The 19,725-nt window shown below is 39.8% G+C and overlaps 1 protein-coding gene across 6 annotated transcripts in view; it reads left to right on the top strand.

Moving 5' to 3' along the window:
• Positions 1–19,725, top strand: part of LOC140212554 (catenin delta-2-like) — a 579,924-nt gene that overhangs the window by 268,103 nt on the left and 292,096 nt on the right. For all 6 annotated transcript variants that reach the window (XM_072283519.1, XM_072283517.1, XM_072283520.1 and 3 more), the window contains exons 3-5: positions 16,713–16,747; positions 17,207–17,323; positions 17,538–17,722. In XM_072283519.1, the coding sequence (XP_072139620.1) occupies positions 16,713–16,747; positions 17,207–17,323; positions 17,538–17,722 (337 nt within the window). The remainder of the gene's footprint in view (positions 1–16,712; positions 16,748–17,206; positions 17,324–17,537; positions 17,723–19,725) is intronic.

Raw genomic sequence — 19,725 nt, 5'->3', positions numbered from 1 at the left:
CACAATTGCAAAAGATCTGGTTCATCTGAATCTAGAAATTGTTATTGCTGAAGAGACAGTTTAGATGAATAAATAAAGACCTGTTGTAACTAAACCTTTAAAGGAGAGGGGAAACAAGTGAGAAGGTAGAGTTCTTAGAGCACAGCAAGAACCTGACCGGCTTTGTGAAGTTGACTTAATTGTTCAGACATACAGTTCAAGACAATGCATTGCCCGTTTCCAGGATGGACAGTGAGAAGTACATGCAGACTGAATGATTATTGACTCCAGATAATCCAGAAATGGAAAGTGACTTGGATATGACTGAAGCTGTACCAGCTTGTGAAGAAGCAGGTGAACTAGAAGCTGAATGTGTAGGAAATGTAAGAGCAAGGATATGGATGCTGAGGCTATCTAAGACATTGGTCGGACCACGCTGCATATTGTGAGTAGTTTGGGCCCCTTATCAAAGAAAAGATCTGCTGGCATTGGAGAGGGTCCAGAAGAGGTTCATAAGAATGATTCCAAGAACAAAAGGGTTAATGTATGAAGAGCATTTGATGGCTTTGGGCCTGTACTTGCTGAAGATTAGAAGAATGAGGGGGAATCTTATTGAAACCTATTGAATATTGAAAGGCCTAGACAGAATGGAAGTGGAGAGGATGCTTCCTTTGAGTATAGGACCAGAGGGCACAGCCTCAGAATAGAGGGACATCTATTTAGAACAGAGCTGACAAGGAATTTCTTTAGCCAAATGGTGGTGACTCTGTGGAATACATTGCCATGGTCAGTTGTGGAGAGCAAGTCATTGAGTATATTTAAAATGGATGCTGACAGTTTCTTTCTTAGGGCATCAAAGGTTACAGGGAGAAGGTAGGAAAATGGAATTGAGGGGGATAATAACTCAGCCATGATGGAATGGCAGAAGAAACTCATTGGGCTGAGTGGCCTAATTTTGCTCATTTTGGATGGTTTGGCCAAATGTGGAAATGTTGAGTGTAAACATGCCTTAGGTGATATATCTCTGAGGCCAGAGGAGATTTCAACACTGATTCTTCAAACCAGTGTCACTCAAAAGACCTAACAGAGTTTTGAAATCGGCTGAACCTTTCAGAACAAAAGCAGACCATAATTTATAGGAGCAGAATTAGGCCTTTTGGCCCTTGCAGTCTGATCCAAGCAATAGTGTTAGGAGAATTAAAGAGTAATTTGAGTTTCTTTGCAACCAGCTAGGAATATTATTACTTTCTTTTGAAAAGATTGGGAAAATGTGGTGTATGTTTCTTCAAGAGGACTGGTAGATAATAACTAGATTAGATGAATAACCAATATATCTTTTATGTGCTGTGTTAAAATAAACACCTTCTATCTAACTTTATACTGCCTGGTCTCTCAGTGCTATAGTCTAAGATAAGTGCATAGAGGAGGAGGCTTCTCCCTTTGGCAAGTGTTTCCAGGACCAGAAAGAACACCTATGGACTTTACTGCTTGCAAGCATGGTGGAAGCAGAATGCCTTCAAAATGGAAATGAATAGATACCAGAGTGGGAATATATTTTAAGACTACAGGAGAAATAGCAGAAAAATGGAAACTGGTGGGCAAAAATTTTTGGTGCAATTGGCCTCCTCCTGTGGCATAACAATTCTTTAACTCCATGATTTTTCAGTTCACTTTGTTTATAGCTATGACTCTGGATCATGAAGCCCCTGTTTTTGCAGAGAATATGACCTACCAGGATTTCAGCTGGCTCTTTGAATTACAATTCCCTTTCAGATAATGTCAACTGGCAGTAATCTCTTTTGAAAGGTTATATTCCTTTAGTAAAATTATCATGGGATTTTATAGTGTTTAAAGATTGCTTTCAACTTTAAATAAAGGAAATAAAATAAATAGTGGTTGCCTTATATGGACAAGCTACGAAGAATCAAGGGTTTAATTATGTTCTGGGAGAATCATGTCAAGTCATGTATGATGCCCATTATATGTTCAGTTGCATGAAGTTATTAGTTCTTATAAACCATTGCAAGTTATTTGGAGAGCGAACTGAGTTTTTAGGTAGGCTAGCTGGCTGCTAAGGTTTTAAATTTGATTCATTTGCATGACATTATCCTGGTTTCTTTTATGAATTCACCTTTTGCTTGATCAATCCACCACATCAAGCACAGTTTAGGATCTAGCCAGGATAAATAGGACTTCTCTGCTCAAGGTGAAAACTTGATTTTCTGATGACATCCACATCTATGTGTTAAAAAACTGTGGAACTTCATTAAGATTTTTATTTGTTTGTTCTCACTGGCTGTAGATGATTCTGTGAAAAGGGAGCTCTATCTCTCTCTTGCAGCAGTGATAAACACATTTTCAAGATTTGCAGTCAATCAAGCATCAATTGCTGTGAGATCAAGCTAATTTTGTCTGCAGTTGAAGTGTAAAATACGAAGGTATTTTTTCTGCAAATAAAATGAAATAAAAATTGGAATTTATTAAACTGGTGATGTGAAGAGATGAAAGGAGTAATGGATACTTATAAGGGGAAGCTGGATAAACATGTAAATCAGGAAAGGGTAACGGATAAGTTAATGGCAATTAGGTAAAGAGGGATGTGATGAGGCAGCTCATGGACCATTTGGGGCAAATGACCTCACTCTGTGCAATAACTGCTATGTAAAGTTAGGCTTGTTCTTCTGGGAGCCAAGAAGGTAAAGAAATTTGAAAGCAGTCTTAAAGTTATTAAAGGTTTTTATGGAATAAATAAGGAGAAAGATGTATCTACTGGCAGGATAGTTAATAAGAACACATAATTTTAAGTTAATTGCCAACAGAACTATGAGTTATTTTATGCAGTGAGATTGCAGTGAGATGCACTGCCAAAAAAAATGTTGAGAGCAAATTAATAGCCATTTTCAAAGGGGAACTGATGTGTGTTTGAAAAACAGCATCTTGCAGAGTTTATGCTGAAAGGGCAAGAGCATAGGTCTAATTGAATTGCTCTTTAAAAGAGTTGTTACACATATAAGTTCTGAATTGCTGTGTATTTAATATTTCAGTAATATTTGAGTAATCTTGTATATATATTGTTCATTTAAATAATTCATTACAGGTTACATATATAAAAACGTGAATTGCATATGTCATCATGCTACCACGTAACACGTGTGTGCCTCACTTAAAGTGAAACATGAAGGTAGATCCGCAATTCAAACACCTGTGTCTCCCTTTGGATTAATGTTTACGAAGTTACAAAGCAAAATATTTGCAACTAAATATTTTTTAAATGAACCCAAGTGAGCTATCGACCTATTGTTGAAGTGCAGCAAGATGTTTGAACTAAAAAAAAAGGAATGAGGAATGTTGATTAAACTACGCAGCCCGGCACATGTGGACTGTCGGGTTTAAAAAAAGGGAGTAAGCAGAGGAATTCAGGGGTTCATAAAGTTTGAGGACTGGGTGATAATAATCATAAAAAAGGAGAAATGGCTGGCTACATTGGAAAAATGTACGCTTTGGAGTATGCAAAGGGTAACTGGAATATATATACTCAACTAATTTAACATATGTTGAAGCAAATGAAATAGCCAGTGAGAAATGAGAACCAATTTTGTTGAGTTCATTGAGTTTAAAGGCATACAGTTTGCTCGAAGTTTAACTGCTCCAACCAAACCTTTCATACTGAGCTTTGCTGATATTATGAAAGTGACACAGAAAGACTTAGAATTGAAGCCATTGTTGACCGCAGATGTTTTAGGTTTCATTTGTGGAATCAAAAAGAAGAGGAGTCCATTTCAGTGTACGTGGCTGAATTGAAGAGATTGAGCATTGTTAGTTTGGTAATGGCCTTAATGATGCACTGAGAGATGGTTTAGTTTGTGGAGTCTTAACAAGTAAGGATTCAAAAATGCCTCCTAACTGAAACACAGCTCACATTACAAAGAACAATTAAAATCGTTGTTTCCATGGAAACCACAGTCAGATGCAATTGAGTTACAGTCAGGAATGAAAGTGAATGTGAACGAAATTGTAAAGTCTAAACAGAAACCTGCCTGGCCAAACAAATTGTGTTACTCTTGTGGCAGGGGCTCACATGCACCAGCCGAATGCAGGTTTAAAGGCGAAACTTGCAGAAAATGTAACAAAGTAGGACACATACAAAGAGCATTTTGGGCAGATAAAAATAAATGGAATGATAAGAGAAGACACAAAGGTAAAAAGTCAAGTTGCACTTTCAAAAAGAGCACTAATCTGCACGCTTTTGATAAAAAATCTGAAAATGATGGGAGTGGCACAGGACTGTGTCACCTTGAGATTTACAATGTGAAAGCTAACAATAGACCAGAGATATGACTTCCACCATAAGTGAATGAAAAATTAATAAGAGAGAATGGGACACTGGCTCAGCTGTTTCAGTCACTCCATAAAATGAATTTGAGAGGCATTTCAAAGATACTAAGCTGAAGCCTTCAGATATCCAACTAAGATTATTCCTGTGGGAATGACAGTCACAACAGTGAAATACATCAATCAACAAGTCACATTGAGCTTGTATGTGGTAAAAACAGGAGGACCAGCATTGTGGGGACGTGAGTGACAGAGACAATTACAACTTGATTGGAGATCCATCTACTATTTGCATGCCACATCCCCTACAATGAAGCCAGTTAAGAGTGAATTAAGAAAGGTACTGGATAATGCCACAACTTTCCCTATGTTGTACATCATAACTCATTCCCCAACGGAGGTCAAATAGGTGTTGATGACAACCTCTGTGCCTCTGTTTGGAAAGCATATTGGACCAAAGAAGGACCATGCTGCTCAGAGGAATCGTGAAAGTGGCGAAAGCAGTAGTCCGTTTACAACAGTTTTTGTAGGTAACATACCTGAGAAAGCTTCTGATATGTTAACCAGGCAGTTACCTGTGAAATCCAATCACAAACAAGAGAAAATCTACAGATACTAGAAATCCAACCGACAAATACAAAATGTTGGAGGAAATCAGCAGGCCAGGCAGCATCTATGGAAGAGTACAGTAAACATTTCGGGCCAAGATGTGTGAAATGTAGCTATGTTTTAAGTGGAAGAGAGTTCAAGGAGCTTCAGGAAAGTTACAAGTATTTGGCATTTTGTGAGTATAAAGAACCAGAGTCTACTATGCCTGCATTAGATTATTGCATGAACTTGAAGTTAGAGACAAGAAGCTACTTGCAAAAGTTGATGCAAAGACTAAAGCCCAGCTGGATGAATGGAAGACCAAAAAGAAAGGAGTCAGTGGAAATATGAAACCAGAGGGTTCATCAGATGATGTTGTGGATATGGAAACCAAGAGGAAAAATCAGATCATAAAGGGAGCAATAGAAGGATTATTAAGAGAGTACTCCAGTGAACTAATTGCTCTTTCTCAAGATCAATATGCATGAACTAGAAGAAGATAAGGGAAGGAGAAGAAAGATGTCCAGAGCTGTCAGAACCACTTTCTGCAGTCTCAGTCAATTCCTACAATTAACAAGAAAGAAGCCCCAGAACCTGAGATTGTTCCATGGCAGCAAGTCTCACCTGCCCAGCAGAGTGACCACCCTTGTCAAGAAAGACGTTATCCCACATGAGTAAGAAATCCTCGACAACGATTGAATCTTTAAGCCCAAATGGGACAATTTAAAATTTGCTATGCTGTGGATGTTTGTATAGTAGTTGTATTATATAATATACTGTGTATATAGTTGAGATGCATTCTATATTGAGTTGGAGTTTATAGCTAAGCCAGGAAGAGAGTTGAATATTTAATATTTCAGTAATATTTGAGTAATGTTGTATACATATTGTTTGATTAAGCATTCTTGTTCATTTAAATAATTCATCACTGGTTATATGTATCAAAACGTGAATTGCATACGTCATCTCACTACCATATAATATGTGTGACTCACTTAAAGTAAAACACAAAGTTAGACTCACATTTTGGACTCCCATGTCTTCCTTTGAATTAGTTTAATATTTTTGAAGTTACAAAACATAACATGCATAGCTTACATCAGTGTTACAGTGACAGCAAATACAAGGTAACACACAAAACGCTGGAGGAACCCAGCATTCTATGGAAAAGAGTACAGTTGACATTTCGGGCCGAGACTCTTCAGCAGGACTCAAGTATAAGATGAAGCCTTCCTCTGCAGTTAAATGGACATGTGTTCCCAATGAACCCAACTTTGCTGCACTAGTGTAAAAAGGAAAAATGATTTACAACCCAAAGACATAGGAGCAGAATTAGGCCATTCATCGATTGAGTCTGCTCCACCATTTGATCATGGCTGATTTATTTTCCCTCTCAATGCCATTCTTCTATTTTCTCCTCATAACATTTAATGCCCTTAATAATAAAGAATTTTAACAGCACCTGGTTTAAGTATACCCAATGACTTGGCCTCTGCAGCCCCTGTGGCAATGAATTCTATAGAATCACCAGCCTCTAGCTGAAAATAAATTCCTTTCCTTGTATTTTGAGGCTATGCTCTCTGACCCTGGACTCATCCACTATTGGAAACATCCTCCCCACACTGCTCTTTCTGTGCCTTTCAGTGGGTTTTAATGACACCCCCCCCCCCATTTTTCTAAACTCCAGTGAGCACAGGCCAAGGGCCATCAAACAAACCTCATGCAATTCACCCTTTCATCCCTAAGATCATTCTTGTATACCTCTCCAGATCTTCCTTTCCTTTCCTTGACCAGGGGCCAAATAAATATTTATTTTATTTAGTGATACAGCGTGGAGAAGGCCATTTTGGCCCTTTGAGTTGTGCCGCCCCAGCAACTCCACTGCCCCGATTAGCCCTAACCTAATCGTGGGAAAACTTACAATGACCAGTTAACCTACCCAGTGTGTCTTTAGACAGTGGGAGGAGACCAGAGCACTCAGGGAAAGCCACACGTCCCATGGAAGACATACAGAGGCTGCTGACAGAGGATGCCAGAATTGAACTCTGAACTATGGAATGGCCAAATCTGTAATAGTGTTGGGCTAACTGCTACGCCATCATGGCACCCAGTACTGCTCATAATACTCCAGATGTGGTCAGAGCAATGCCTTATAAAGCTTTAGCATTACACCCTTGCTTTTACATTCCGGTCCTCTTGAAATGAATACCAACGTTGCGTTCTTTCTGCTCCTTTTGGCGCAACCTTGCCATTTCTTTAGCATTTTAGTCTGTTTTTTTTTACGAGGCAGAGTGACTAGCTTGGCTTTCAACCCAGCACGGAAGGAAAGCGTGCAAGGAGCTAGCCAGATATGAACGCAGAACCACTCACCTCGAAGTCCAGTGTGAATATCTCTACGCCACCAGGCAGCATTTAGAAAATAGTCTACCACTTTATTCCTTCTACCATCAAGTCCATGAACATACACTTTTGCACACTTCTTGCACTATTTCTGCCGCTTCTTTCCCCTTTCTCCTAATCTGTCCAAGTCCTTCTACAGACTACTGCTTCCTCAACCATACCTGCTCCTCCACCTATTTTTGTATCATCCACAAAATTGGCCACGTAGCCATCAATTCTGTCATCCAGATTAATAACATATGACGTCAAACGTAGCAGAAACAACACTGACCTCTGCGGGGCACCGCCAGTCAACGGCAGCCAACTGGGAATGTCACCCCCCCCCCCACCTTTATTCCCACAGTTCCCCGTCTCCCAGTCAACCAATATTCCAGACATACTAGTATCTTTCTTGTAATACCATGGACACTTGTCCTGTTTAGCAGCTACATGTGTGGCACCTCGTCAAAGGCCTTCTGAAAATCCAAGTAAGCAAACCCTCACATCCATCCCTAGTTCTGGAGGAATACCAGGAGCTTATCTTCCATTATAAATGATACATTTCCTTCTTTTCTACCATTTAGTAGCAGGATGGCAGCCTTACTGTTAAACGTTAATAATAGACGTTGTTAAGCAATTGGCTAGGGGTCCAGACCATAATGCTTTAACAAACTACTTGGCTGAGAACAGAGTCCCACCACTGAGCTTTGCATGTGATTTCAACTTGCAGCTGCCAACTAGAAGTTGTGCCAACAGTCTCACCACCGGAAGTTTCTCTGCCACATTATAGGGTCTGATTTTGCGGTATCATTTATGTATTACTTGCCTCATCACCTTCAGCCTGGATGATACCCTCACATTACTGCACTGGGACACATATTGCTTATCTAAGGAGTTGTGAATGGAACTGAACAACCTGCAGTCATTACTGAGCATCCTTTTAACTTCTGACTTAATGATGGAGGAAAAGTGATTGATGAAGCATTTCAAAATTGCTGTGCCTTGGAAATGATTCTGATGCACCGTGGCTGGAATATTTGCCATCCACATGTCCTGATGATCTTCGTGCTGTTTCTAAAATAGCCTACAGTCTGGAAGGCCCCATGCCTGCCTCCATTAAGCAAAGTGCAATTTTTACATGTGCTTTGTAGTTTTTAGGTTCTACTCTGTTTATTTTTGCTTTGCCGTGGCCTTTGCATACATTTTTACCTTGTGATGTATTGTTTTACCGTGATGGCTGCCTATGATCTAATGTCTCTTTTCAAAACTTTAAGTCTGAGTCTCCTGCTGGGTGAACAGATTCTGGTCGCCAGATGTGAGAGATCTATTTCCATTGTTTTTACTAAGAATGAGAAACTAATCAAAAATTAGGCATGAGCCATAATCTCCTTCCAAATAATGCTAGAGCTTAGAATACACCATGAAAGAGTGATGCATAAAGCTAGCTCTGGAAGCCATATCGAGCACTGAATCCCATGATTCAGCATCCAAAAGAAGGCTCGATCTGGAATTCTACTCATATCTTGACAAGTACGAGGGGTGGTAGATAAGTTTGTGGCCTAAGGCAGAAGGAGTCAATTTTAGAGAACCTAGCACATTTATTTTTCCTACATTTACACACTTAGTCCAGCGGTCATGGAGCATATGGATCCTTTCTTTGTAGAAGTCGGCATCTTGGACCTCCAGTAGTGGTCCACAGCAGGGGTGATTGCTAAGTTTGTGGCCTAAGGTAGAAGGAGGTGAGTTATTAACTTCAAACTTTCTGCATAATCACTCAGAGTTGAACTGCACGTGAATGTAACGAGAGCTGTATAACTCACCTCCTTCTACCCTAGGCCACGAACTTATCAATCACCCCCACTGTGGACTACCTGGAAGTCCAAAACACTCTCATTACATGCACGTGCAATTCAACTCTTTGACTGATTATGCAGAAAGCTTGAAGTTAGTAACTCATCTCCTTCTACCTTAGGCCATGAACTTATCAATCGCCCCTGCTGTGGACCACTTCTACAAAGAAGGGATCCGTATGCTCCACGACTGCTGGACTAAGTGTGTACGTGTAGGAGGGGACTATGTTGAAAAATAAATGTGTTAGGTTTTCTAAAATTGATTCCTTCTACCTCAGGCCACAAACTTATCAATCACCCCTCTCATATGGGCTGTGCCTCAGGTGATGTTCTGAGACACTTTGTAGTGGTATTTCCCAGGACAAATTTATCAGCAAACAGCATGGGACACTAAGACAATTGAAGGGGGGTCTTACTAATCATCTGATCAAAGTGGAGAAATTTAGGGATGAAATGGCTTGCTTGGGGCTAAAGGACTGTGTATGTGTGTTGGTTGGAAGGAGGAAAGGAGCAATTGCTGTTGTTTTGTTGCTTGTGTGTTCCATGTTGTTCGGCTGAGCATTGTAGCTGTGCTGCGTTGGCGCCAGAATGTGTGGCGATGCTTGCGGGCCGCCCCACCACACCCTCAGTTGTGTTGGTTGTTAACACAAAAGGCGCATTTGACTATGTTTCAATGTAGACATGGAGATGAGACTTGAGGAAATTTTAAGATTTGATGTGTTGGTATCAGAAGGAAGAGATGTAACAATGGCAGTCAGGAATGTGCCAGAAACTGGAATTAGAAGATGTAAGATTCTTGATGGATTGAAAGACATGGGATTACCATGTCTTTGAGGAACTTGAGGAATTTGAAGCATGACTTGTCATGTTTGAAGTATGGGATAATCTGTAATGCTACAAGAAGACGGGCAGTCAGCTAAAAGATATATTGCTTTGTCAGTGAGAGAAAGCTTCAGAACAGAACTTGCGTGGCAATAAAGTATTTGCTATGCTCATCAAATTGCATGTGTGCCTGTGTGCAATTTAGAGTGTTGAGTGAGTGAATAATTTCTTTTAAAAAAATGTGATCCATGAATTTTTGAGACCATATGTACGAACTAAAAAATTCATTTTTTTCCATCCTAGTTTTGAAGTAAAAACAGAAAGTGCTGAGAGCACAAACAATGGGTCAGGTCAGGCAGCAATTGTGAGAGAGGTGGAATTTGCTTTGGTTCCCTGTGCATTGTTCATTTCTTATTTTGTGATCTGGGTATCACTGGCAAGGGCTGCAACAGTGGTCAGTCCCTAATCGCCATTGAAAAAATGGTGGTGAGCTGCCATCTTGACCCACTGCTGTCTTTCTGATGAAGATGTTTCTAGAATGTGGCTGGGAATGCAATTCCAGGATTTAGATCTAGCAGCAATGTAAGGACAGTAGTACTTTCCTATGTCACGATAGCGTGTGTGGCTCGGAGGGGAACCTGCAACTGTTGGCGTTTCATCTAAAGGATGGGATGGCATTGTGGCCAAGTTTGCAGCTGACATTAAGATAGGTAGAAGAATAAGTGGTGTCACAAAGCCCCATGAATTTGGAGAAGAATTTGGACAGGTTTGGAGTATAGGCAAAGAAGTGAAAGATGGAATACAGCATCAGGGAGAATTGGCTTATGCAGCCCGGTAGGGAGAATAAAGGTGTAGAGTATTTTCTAAAGAGGGAGAAAAATCAGAACTTAGAGGTGCAAAGGGAGTTGGAAGACCAAGTACAGGATTCCCTTAAGGTTAACTTGCAGGTTGAGTCAGTAGTAAAGAAGGGAAATGCAATGTTAGCATTCATTTCGAGAGGACTGGAATACAAAAACGCAAGGGTGTACTGCTGAGGCTTTATAAGCCATTAGTCAGACTGCATCTGGAATATTGTGAGCAATTTTACACCTTATACTGTATAAGGAAAGATGTATTGGTCCTAGAGAGGGACCAGAAGTGATTCACTAGAATGATCCCAGTAATAATAGGCTTAATATTGAGGAATGTTTGATATCTTTAGGCCGTACTCAATAGTGTTCTGAAGGATCTATCTATCTATGCCTCTCATAATTTTATAAACTTAATTGCATTTTCACTCAGCCTCCACCACTCTAGAAAAAGCAACCCTTGTTTATCCATCCTGTCCTTCAAATACTTGGCATCAAAGCCAGACAGAATCCTGGTAAACTACTTCTGCACCCTCTCTGATGCTTTCCCATTCTTTCTATAAAGAGGCAACCAGAATTGAATATTGTTTACCAGATGGGTAGGTTTTATGGATGTCATTTGTTTTAAAACTATCTAATTTTGAACTCCAGTCTCTCTTTTGCTAGTTGAAGCCTCTGGATAATTTGCCTGGTAATTTAATTGTTCTGCCATCGCCATACCCTATACTCATTGTCATATTTCAGCCATTTTCCAACAATATTCATTAATGATCTAGACAGGGTGTTGGAAGCTTATGGACCAAATACCAATTAGAGGCAATTAGATAGATTGACATATGACCCTTTCATGTAAATCTTGGTAAGTACTTCTGAGTGGAGACAATGGTAATAAAGTCTAATGCCTCAACCAACTCCCAAACAAGAATATCTTAATACATTTAAGCACAAAATCATACAGGCACCTTTAAAATGATCTTATTATATCTTTCTTGATCTTGCTTGATGTTGCTTGGAAGCAGTATATTCAACCTCATGGACTGAAAATAATACATCTCAACAAGAAGGAAAATGAATTAAACCTCCTCAACAGAAGCAAGGAGGGATTTTTTTCAGCCTGAGAGTAGTAAATCTGTAGAATGCTCTGCCGTAGACTGCAGTGGAGGCCAAGTCCATGTATATATTTAAGGTGGAAGGTGATGGTTTCCTGATCAGTTAGGGCATCCAAAGATATGTCGAGAAGTCCCCCGGTGTCTGGTGTTGAGTGGGATCCGGGATTAGCCATGACAAAATAGAATGACAGAGCAGTCTTGATGGGCTGAATAGCCTAATTCTGCTCCTATGTCTTATGGTCTAATATCCGATGAATTTTTCCTTTCATTTTACTCAAATACATACATCAGAACTGACCACAGATAAATCAGTCCTTTTTTGTGTTGATTCTACCATTAAGGCTGCTAATGTAGTGGAAGCTGGTTTGTAAAGTTCAGTTCTCTCTAGAAGGAACACACATCAAAGTTGCTGGTGAACGCAGCAGGCCAGGCAGCTTCTCTAGGAAGAGGTACAGTCGACGTTTCGGACCAGCAACTTTGATGTGTGTTGCTTGAATTTCCAGCATCTGCAGAATTCCTCGTGTTTGCGTCTCTAGAAGGGCTGGTTAGTGTGGTCTCGGTTGTAGGTTAAAACTCTTGTATACTAACAGGGAGAGCGGAAATGTGTGCCAAACCTGAATTTCAGAGCAGGTTGTGCTATGTGCTGACAAAAGTACTGTAAATATGTGAAATTATGACGCATAACAGGATTGATTCATTCCAATAATTTTGACTGACTCTCAGTGGGGAAGCATCAATTGAGAGACAGAGGCTCTCAAATTATGGAACCTGTGCCTAATTGGCAGAGAATGTAGAAACTATTGAAATTGATAGAATTTAAGTCATAGTCATTCAAGATATGTCATCGTGGTAGTGAATATAGTCGTTATTGAATTAAATGGCAATTTAGGTGCAAGAGATTAAATGGCCCAGATCTGTTTCTTTTACTTCAATTGTTTTACAGTTGCTTCATTCAGGTGCCTTTACCACATTACTTAAAGTTGGTGTGTGAACCTTACATATAAGCGTGCATGTTTTCTTCAGTCAAAAAGATCTCTCAGGAAATTGTTCCCTTCAATTGTCTTTTAAAAGAAGATGTTTATTTAACAGTACAGATTCTTTGGTTCAAGCCCTGCATTAAAGAAGTTTTACTTAAAATTCTTACTGTCATGTCCTTGTACAACTAAAACGGCGTCAAGAACTTTGTGCGGTTTTAAACACTAAAAGCTCAAGTACAAGAATGTGTAGCATGCCCTGATTATAATAAACTTTCCCTGGTGCGTCATTTCTCCTTCGGTTAATAGTTCTCTGGATGTCTATCTGTATAAACTGACCTGATTTTATGGAAGTAAGTGTTCTGTGAGCTGTGTTGATGTTTTCTTCTTGCTAAGGTACCACTTTAGTTCCTGAGGTAATTCATTAACAGCTGGGCAAACAAAATGAAACTTGGATTTTGGATTTTCACTTTGCCCATCAAAAATTAATATCAATTGTTAGGCAGCTTGACAGAAACTGCTGCTTAGTTAATGCTGGTGAAATAACCTTTGTGGTTGATGATACCACAGAGACTGGAACCTTACACTATGAGCACTAATTCTGAAAGTTCAAGGTTTAACTAAATTGAATCCAGTTTAATTTCTGTTAACTTTCTGCAATTTATCTGTTCTGGGTGGGAGTTCTTGAAATCTTAAGACTATCACATAGTCAAAGAGCTAAGATGATCAAATGCACCCTTTGAAACAATTTACCAGTAAAGCCTCTGATCTATTCTAGGCAATCTCTTTTATCAGACTGTGCCGACCATTTTCCATAGGAATCCGTCACAGTGATGTTTCTTTGTTGTTTGGAATTCAGTGTTTTTCATTTCTAAATATTCACTGATTTCTGGCAACGAGAGCTTTTTAAGGAACTTCTACTCACAAGGAGGAGAGACCAAATTCGGCGTAACACAGATGATTCCACCATCTGTGATGCATAGCAGCTCCATTATATTTAGAAAGAATGCATTCACGATCACGGTACCTGAGTTTGACATTTACCAACAACAAGAATCAGGCATTTCTTAAAACCCGACTTAGATTGAGCAGGAGGCATCTGAAGCTGTTGAAAGGAAATGGGAGCTAGCTTGGTCAAATTATGGGAGATTGTTTGATTAGACCTCAAAAGTACAGCAAAACATTGTTTTAATATTGCTAAAACCTTAATCTGTAAAGTTCATGGTAAAGTTCATTCACTGGCAAAGACAACTATGAAACCTGTTGGTAAATATTCGTCCTCACTCCCTGTGGAATGTGAACAGGCAGAATGAATTGATTATCTGCTGTAAAAAAAATCCATGTGTTTTTTCTCATTCCATTAAAGGAAAATATTTATTTCCCCTCCCACAATTCACAAATGCTGTACACTTTGGGATCTGTAGGAGGTGCAGGCCACGGTAGGCTGAGGGAATGAAGAGATTGACTCTCAGTGTCTTTGCCCAAATAGCCTGGCACAAGGGAGCTTCAGATTCAGAACAGGAAGTCAGAATCCAGGTGTTGAAGAATTCTGGGTGACACTGCCACATTCTTTGTCTTTTTAATTCTAGTTCTCTTGTTTGTTCCATTATTGTCACTTCAATATTTCCTTTTACACCGCTTCACAATGCATTACTATCTTCAAACCATTCATTTATATGTTGCACCTTCATGTTGCTTTGCATTGCTTCCTGTATTTATTATTGCATTTTTAATTACCATGCCTGGGATCTTCACACAAGTAAGAATTTTCATTGCATCTTGGTGTACATGACAATAAACTAATCTGGATCTGAAGGGCCATCTCTCAATTGGGAAATGATTGGTAGATAGAAAGCAAAATGTTGGAATAAACAATAAATGTTGGACTTCTCTGATTGGCAGCCTGTGCCTTATGGGGCATCACCAGAATTGGCGTTTGGACCCCAGGCATTCTTAATCCAGATCAACAATTTCACTGAGGAGTTATGTGTAATCCCTTCAATTTAGTCCATTGCATAAACTTAGAGGGATATTAGGGTGAAAAGGATGCAAGAAGGTTTCATGGGACTGGAAGCAAGTGAGCAATGTCGCAGATGGAATACAGAAAAGAAAATAGAAGTGAGCTTATCCACTTCGTTAGAAAAAATAGTTTTTTTTAATGGTGAGAGATGGGGAAATGTTGACCATCAAAGTGTCAGGGATAGACTGAAATAGGAAGAAAATTCTTTACTCAGAAGGAGGTGAGTGAGTCTTAGGAACTCTGTTCCCCAGGAGCCCATGAAAGATGAGTCATTGATTACAATTAAGATAGAAGCTGATAGATTTCTGGATACTGGAAGAATCAGGGGATAAGTGAGTAGGGCAAGAAAATGGTGTTGAGAAAGATTATTAACCATATAATGCATGACTTGAAGAGACAAATGACCTATCATGTTCCAAGAACTTCTTTTACATGAAAGCTCTTCTAAAATACCCAGTTAGTTGTCATTGAAATTATTGTTGGGCATGTGGCCAAGTGGTTGAGGCATTCGTCTAGTGATGTGAAGGTCGCTAGTTCGAGCCTCAGCTGTGACAGCGTGTTTGAGTCCTTAAGCAAGGCACTTAACCACATATTGCTCTAGTGTCTGTGCGAGGAGTGGCGCCCCACACAGACTTCCAATCTGCGCCTTGTAAGGCATGAAAATGCCCAACGCAGGCCTCTCATGGTCTGAGTTGACGTTCCCTCCCCTCCCTATTAAGATAAGCCAACGACTGCTGGCAGAACAGTCATTTCACAGAAGTGGCAATAAACCAGGATTTCCTAACCCATGGTCTTCGGACCCTTTGGTTAATAGTAGGATTCGATGGCATAAAAAAGGTTGATCTTTCATCTTTCTTCTATAGATTTGCTGAGTTGGTGGCATATACGTATGTACTTTTATATAAAATTTACTTTGAACTTTGAACCCTTGCTATAAACAGAACATGTTAATGGGTAAAATTGCCAGCAGGCCTAATGTTACTTCTAATAAGCAGTGATCTTGAAAGAGTTGTGGTAATGGTCTGTTTGCTTTCAGAATTTAATTGGAAGTCTAACCATGGATGTCCACAGGATCTTTCTATTGAAAATATTCTTAGTGGAATCTTAATGCGTTTAATCAGCAGGTAGCCAAGCTTGCAGTCTGGAAGTTCAGTTACCTGTAAGTGCTGATAAGCTGCCTTTAGCAGGGTAATGCATTGGGATATCATTGATGTTTCCAAAGCTGGAAAAGCAAAGGAGCCTGTCTTTCCTAGTTTTGGTGATGGTCATCCCATAATCCATGGTGAAGTGCACTATACTGATAGAAGGTGAAACTAGGAAGGTAGATACCTTCTCTATCAATACAACATCTGTCTGTAACTCCTGACAAATGCTGCCCCTCTGATCCAGGTTCTTGACCAGAAACACCAGCTCTCCATTTCACTCTATGAATGCTGCTTGACTGAATGAGTTCCACAAGTGGTTTGTTTGTTTGTTTTGCTGCAGCAACTGTAGTCTGGTCTTTGCCCCTGATCTTCAGCACTTTGCCACAGAAGAATATGCCTTCAGTTCTCTTGATCCTGAGCTGCAGAAGGCTTGGTAGCTTCTTTTAAAGTGCTTCTTAAAACCCGTTCCTGATCAAGTTTCACCCCCTTGTGAGGACCAGTGTTGAATTTGTGTAATCACACATGATCAAGTAACGTTGCATATTTTATAGTAATGGTTTCACTTAAATGTCTTTTGCTTTCCTGTAATTTTAAACTGACTGTGCTATTTACATCACGTCATACTTAACCTCATCCATATTTTTTTTTTCACTTTTGTTTCCTCAGTTCGACAGAGGATTCCTTTCGCTGGCACATACAAGGTAAAGCTTCTTCCTTTAAAAGTAAGGGGTTAAGTTCTGTAAGCCTGCCTAGTTAGCTTCAAACAGTAAAGAACAATGGCAGGCAGAGTAATATTGCATGGCATTCTTTGATTTTTATCTACGTATTGTCTACCCAATATTTGTTTAATTCTAAATGATTTTGTATGCATACAGTGGAAAACTGTGACCTCTTATACAGGGTCTCTTCAATTGGCAGCTTGTCTAATCACACTGAAAAATTGTGATAATTGGTAACGGCCTCAAGTGATGTTATACCAAAGTGCCATTTAGTTTTAGGGCGTAATTGGAGAACTAAGTATGGAGTTAATTTCTATGTGATGAACAGAGGAAGTCCTTCAAGCTTATTATTATCTCAGAGTATCAGATTAGGGCAAGAGTTTATTAATTATTCTGCCATTTACTCTTTTTCTCTTTTTGAACCACATATACAAACCTCAGATGCACAGAAAAGTGCAGACGATGAAATTGCCAGTGGCTTGGAGCTGGTAGATTCCTGCCTAAGATCTCTGCAAGAATCGGGTATACTGGACCATCGTGAATACTCTTCAAGTGAAGGTGAAATTAAGTTAATTTAACACTTAACTCATTGTTGATTGATTAGTTGAAAGAGTTGCTAACTGTCTGTCTCACTCACATCATAGGTGAGTGCTGTAGTCTCATTTGGAAAGGTTGAAAGTATTAAATTCTATTGGATCAGAAAAGGGCATTAAATATGTACATTCTGCTTTGGTGACAAGTCTTCTGACTGTACTTAACTGACTCCGAACAGGGCCCAGTCTTCTCTCCCAGAGTGCCTCACAGATCAATGCCAACCCTGAAGGATCATACCAGTACTCGGGCGGTTACCATAGCAACCAGACCCTCTCACGCGGTGACTCAACTACATCACAGCTCTCTGGGAGGACCTCGAGTGGTCAGGTTGGAGCGGGTGTCGGCATCCATAGCTATGGGCAGGTACTTAATATAATTCTATAAAAATGTGAACAGTGAGAAGAACAGGCATAAGAGAAAGAACTTCGCACTTATAATGATCTTAATACTTTCAAGGCATCTTGAGCAGTTTACAGTGGATTGGAAATGTAGTTACTGTTATAATATAGAAGATCAATTACTAGTTTGTGTGCACCAAGATCCCACTGACAACTGTAAGATAAGTGACCAGATTTAATGTCCAGTTTTGAAGAAGAATAGCCCTTAACTCGACAGTGGAGTTATCGGGGCACCGTCATGACGGTGTTTCTGTAGCAAGCTATTCTTGTTTTTATGAGGCTGAGTTGCTAGCTTGATGCTCAACCCAACTTGGATTCGAACTCAGGAACCTTTGGTCCGGAGTCCGGCGCTGATATTATTGCACCACCAAGTGGGACAATGTCCAATTTTGGAAAATACATAAATATTGGGCAGCGCATTAGGGAGCACAGCTAGGATTTTTAAACTGTTCACCTGAAAGAATAGGCTAGGATTTTTTAAATGTTCACCTGAAAGGATAGTCTGGGCTTCAGTCTGATTTCTCATCCCTTAAAGGTGCAGTGGAGTGGCAGCATAGTGTGCTCATATTTCTGAGGTGCGGTATGGAAATAAGAATGTGACCCCAAGCCTTGATACACAAGGTGTTCACGGACTCTTGTGAACATCTAGAGTATTTATTAAAGAGCCTGTAAGTTTTCTAATTGACAGTATCAATGTACATATATTTGGGTATAGTCATAGGATGCTCATCGGATGACCTCCCACTTCATCAAATGAACAGTCTTTTACCCACTAACCACAACATTTTTCCTACAAACAAAGCAGTCAGGGAAACTAATGCTAGATTTTTTTTTCCATTATTCAAAGCTTGCACAATCTGGGAGATTAACCTTTAGTTTCTGAAGGTAATCAGGATAATGGCAACCCAAGGGTCAGAACAAGATTGACATCTCTAAATGACTAGCCAAAGTTTTAGTATCAAACAGTAAATATTTTGCACAAGTAATTTTGTTGTTGGAGAATAGCTGACGTTCCTACAGATGGCAAGAAGGATGAAGGATTATCATTGCTCAAAACACACAGTTTCTTCTCTTCAGGATTTTACACTCAGTTGACTCTTTATTAGATACCTCCTGCACCGAAAAAAATGTCCGAGTGTATATTCCTGGTCTTCTGTTGCTGTGGCCTATCCACTTAAAGGTTCAATGTGTTGTGCATTCAGAGATGTTTTTGTGCACATCACGCTTGTAACACATTGTTATTTGAGTTACTGTTGCTTTTCTGTCAGCCTGAACTAGTCTGGCTGTTATCCTCTAACAGCTCTCATAAACATGGCTTTTTCACCCACAGAACTGCTGCTCATGGGATGATTTTTGTTTCCTGCACCATTCCCTGTGAACTCTAGAAACAGTTGAGTGTGAAAATCCCAGGAGATCAGCAGTTTCTGAAATACTCAAGCCACCCTATCTGGCACCAACAATCATTCCACAGTCCAAGTCACTTAAGTCACATTTCTTCCCCATTCTGATATTTGGTCTGAACAACAACTGAACCTCTTGTCCATGTCTGCATAGTTTTATACATTGAATTGCTGCTACGTGATTGGCTGATTAAATATTTGCATTAATGAGCAGGTACACAGGTGTACCTAATAAAGTGGCCACTGAGTGTATTTTACTCCTGTCTTCCCTTAATAATGTTTGTCCTCTTGCCCCACCATAAGATCCCACTCCATCTGTTAATCAGACCCTAAGCTGTCTGAATCACTCAATGTATCAGTTCATTTCAATTGGCTTGCTCAAAATTTTACTTTGTTGGCCAAGTTTTAGGCCCTGCAAGAGATTGTATTAACGCTAATTTCTGCCTGGTGGTTTTCCTGTAAAGTGCTATAGGATATTTTACTGCATAAGATTCAGTTTATTCTCAACTCTGTTGCTCTTGGCCTTCCTTGGACCTGTTCATTCTAATGCACTGGACTTCATTCTGAC

This window comes from Mobula birostris, chromosome 19, assembly GCF_030028105.1.
Source record: "Mobula birostris isolate sMobBir1 chromosome 19, sMobBir1.hap1, whole genome shotgun sequence".
Classification (NCBI taxonomy): Eukaryota; Metazoa; Chordata; class Chondrichthyes; order Myliobatiformes; family Myliobatidae; genus Mobula; species Mobula birostris.
This window is presented reverse-complemented; position numbering and strand designations above follow the sequence as displayed.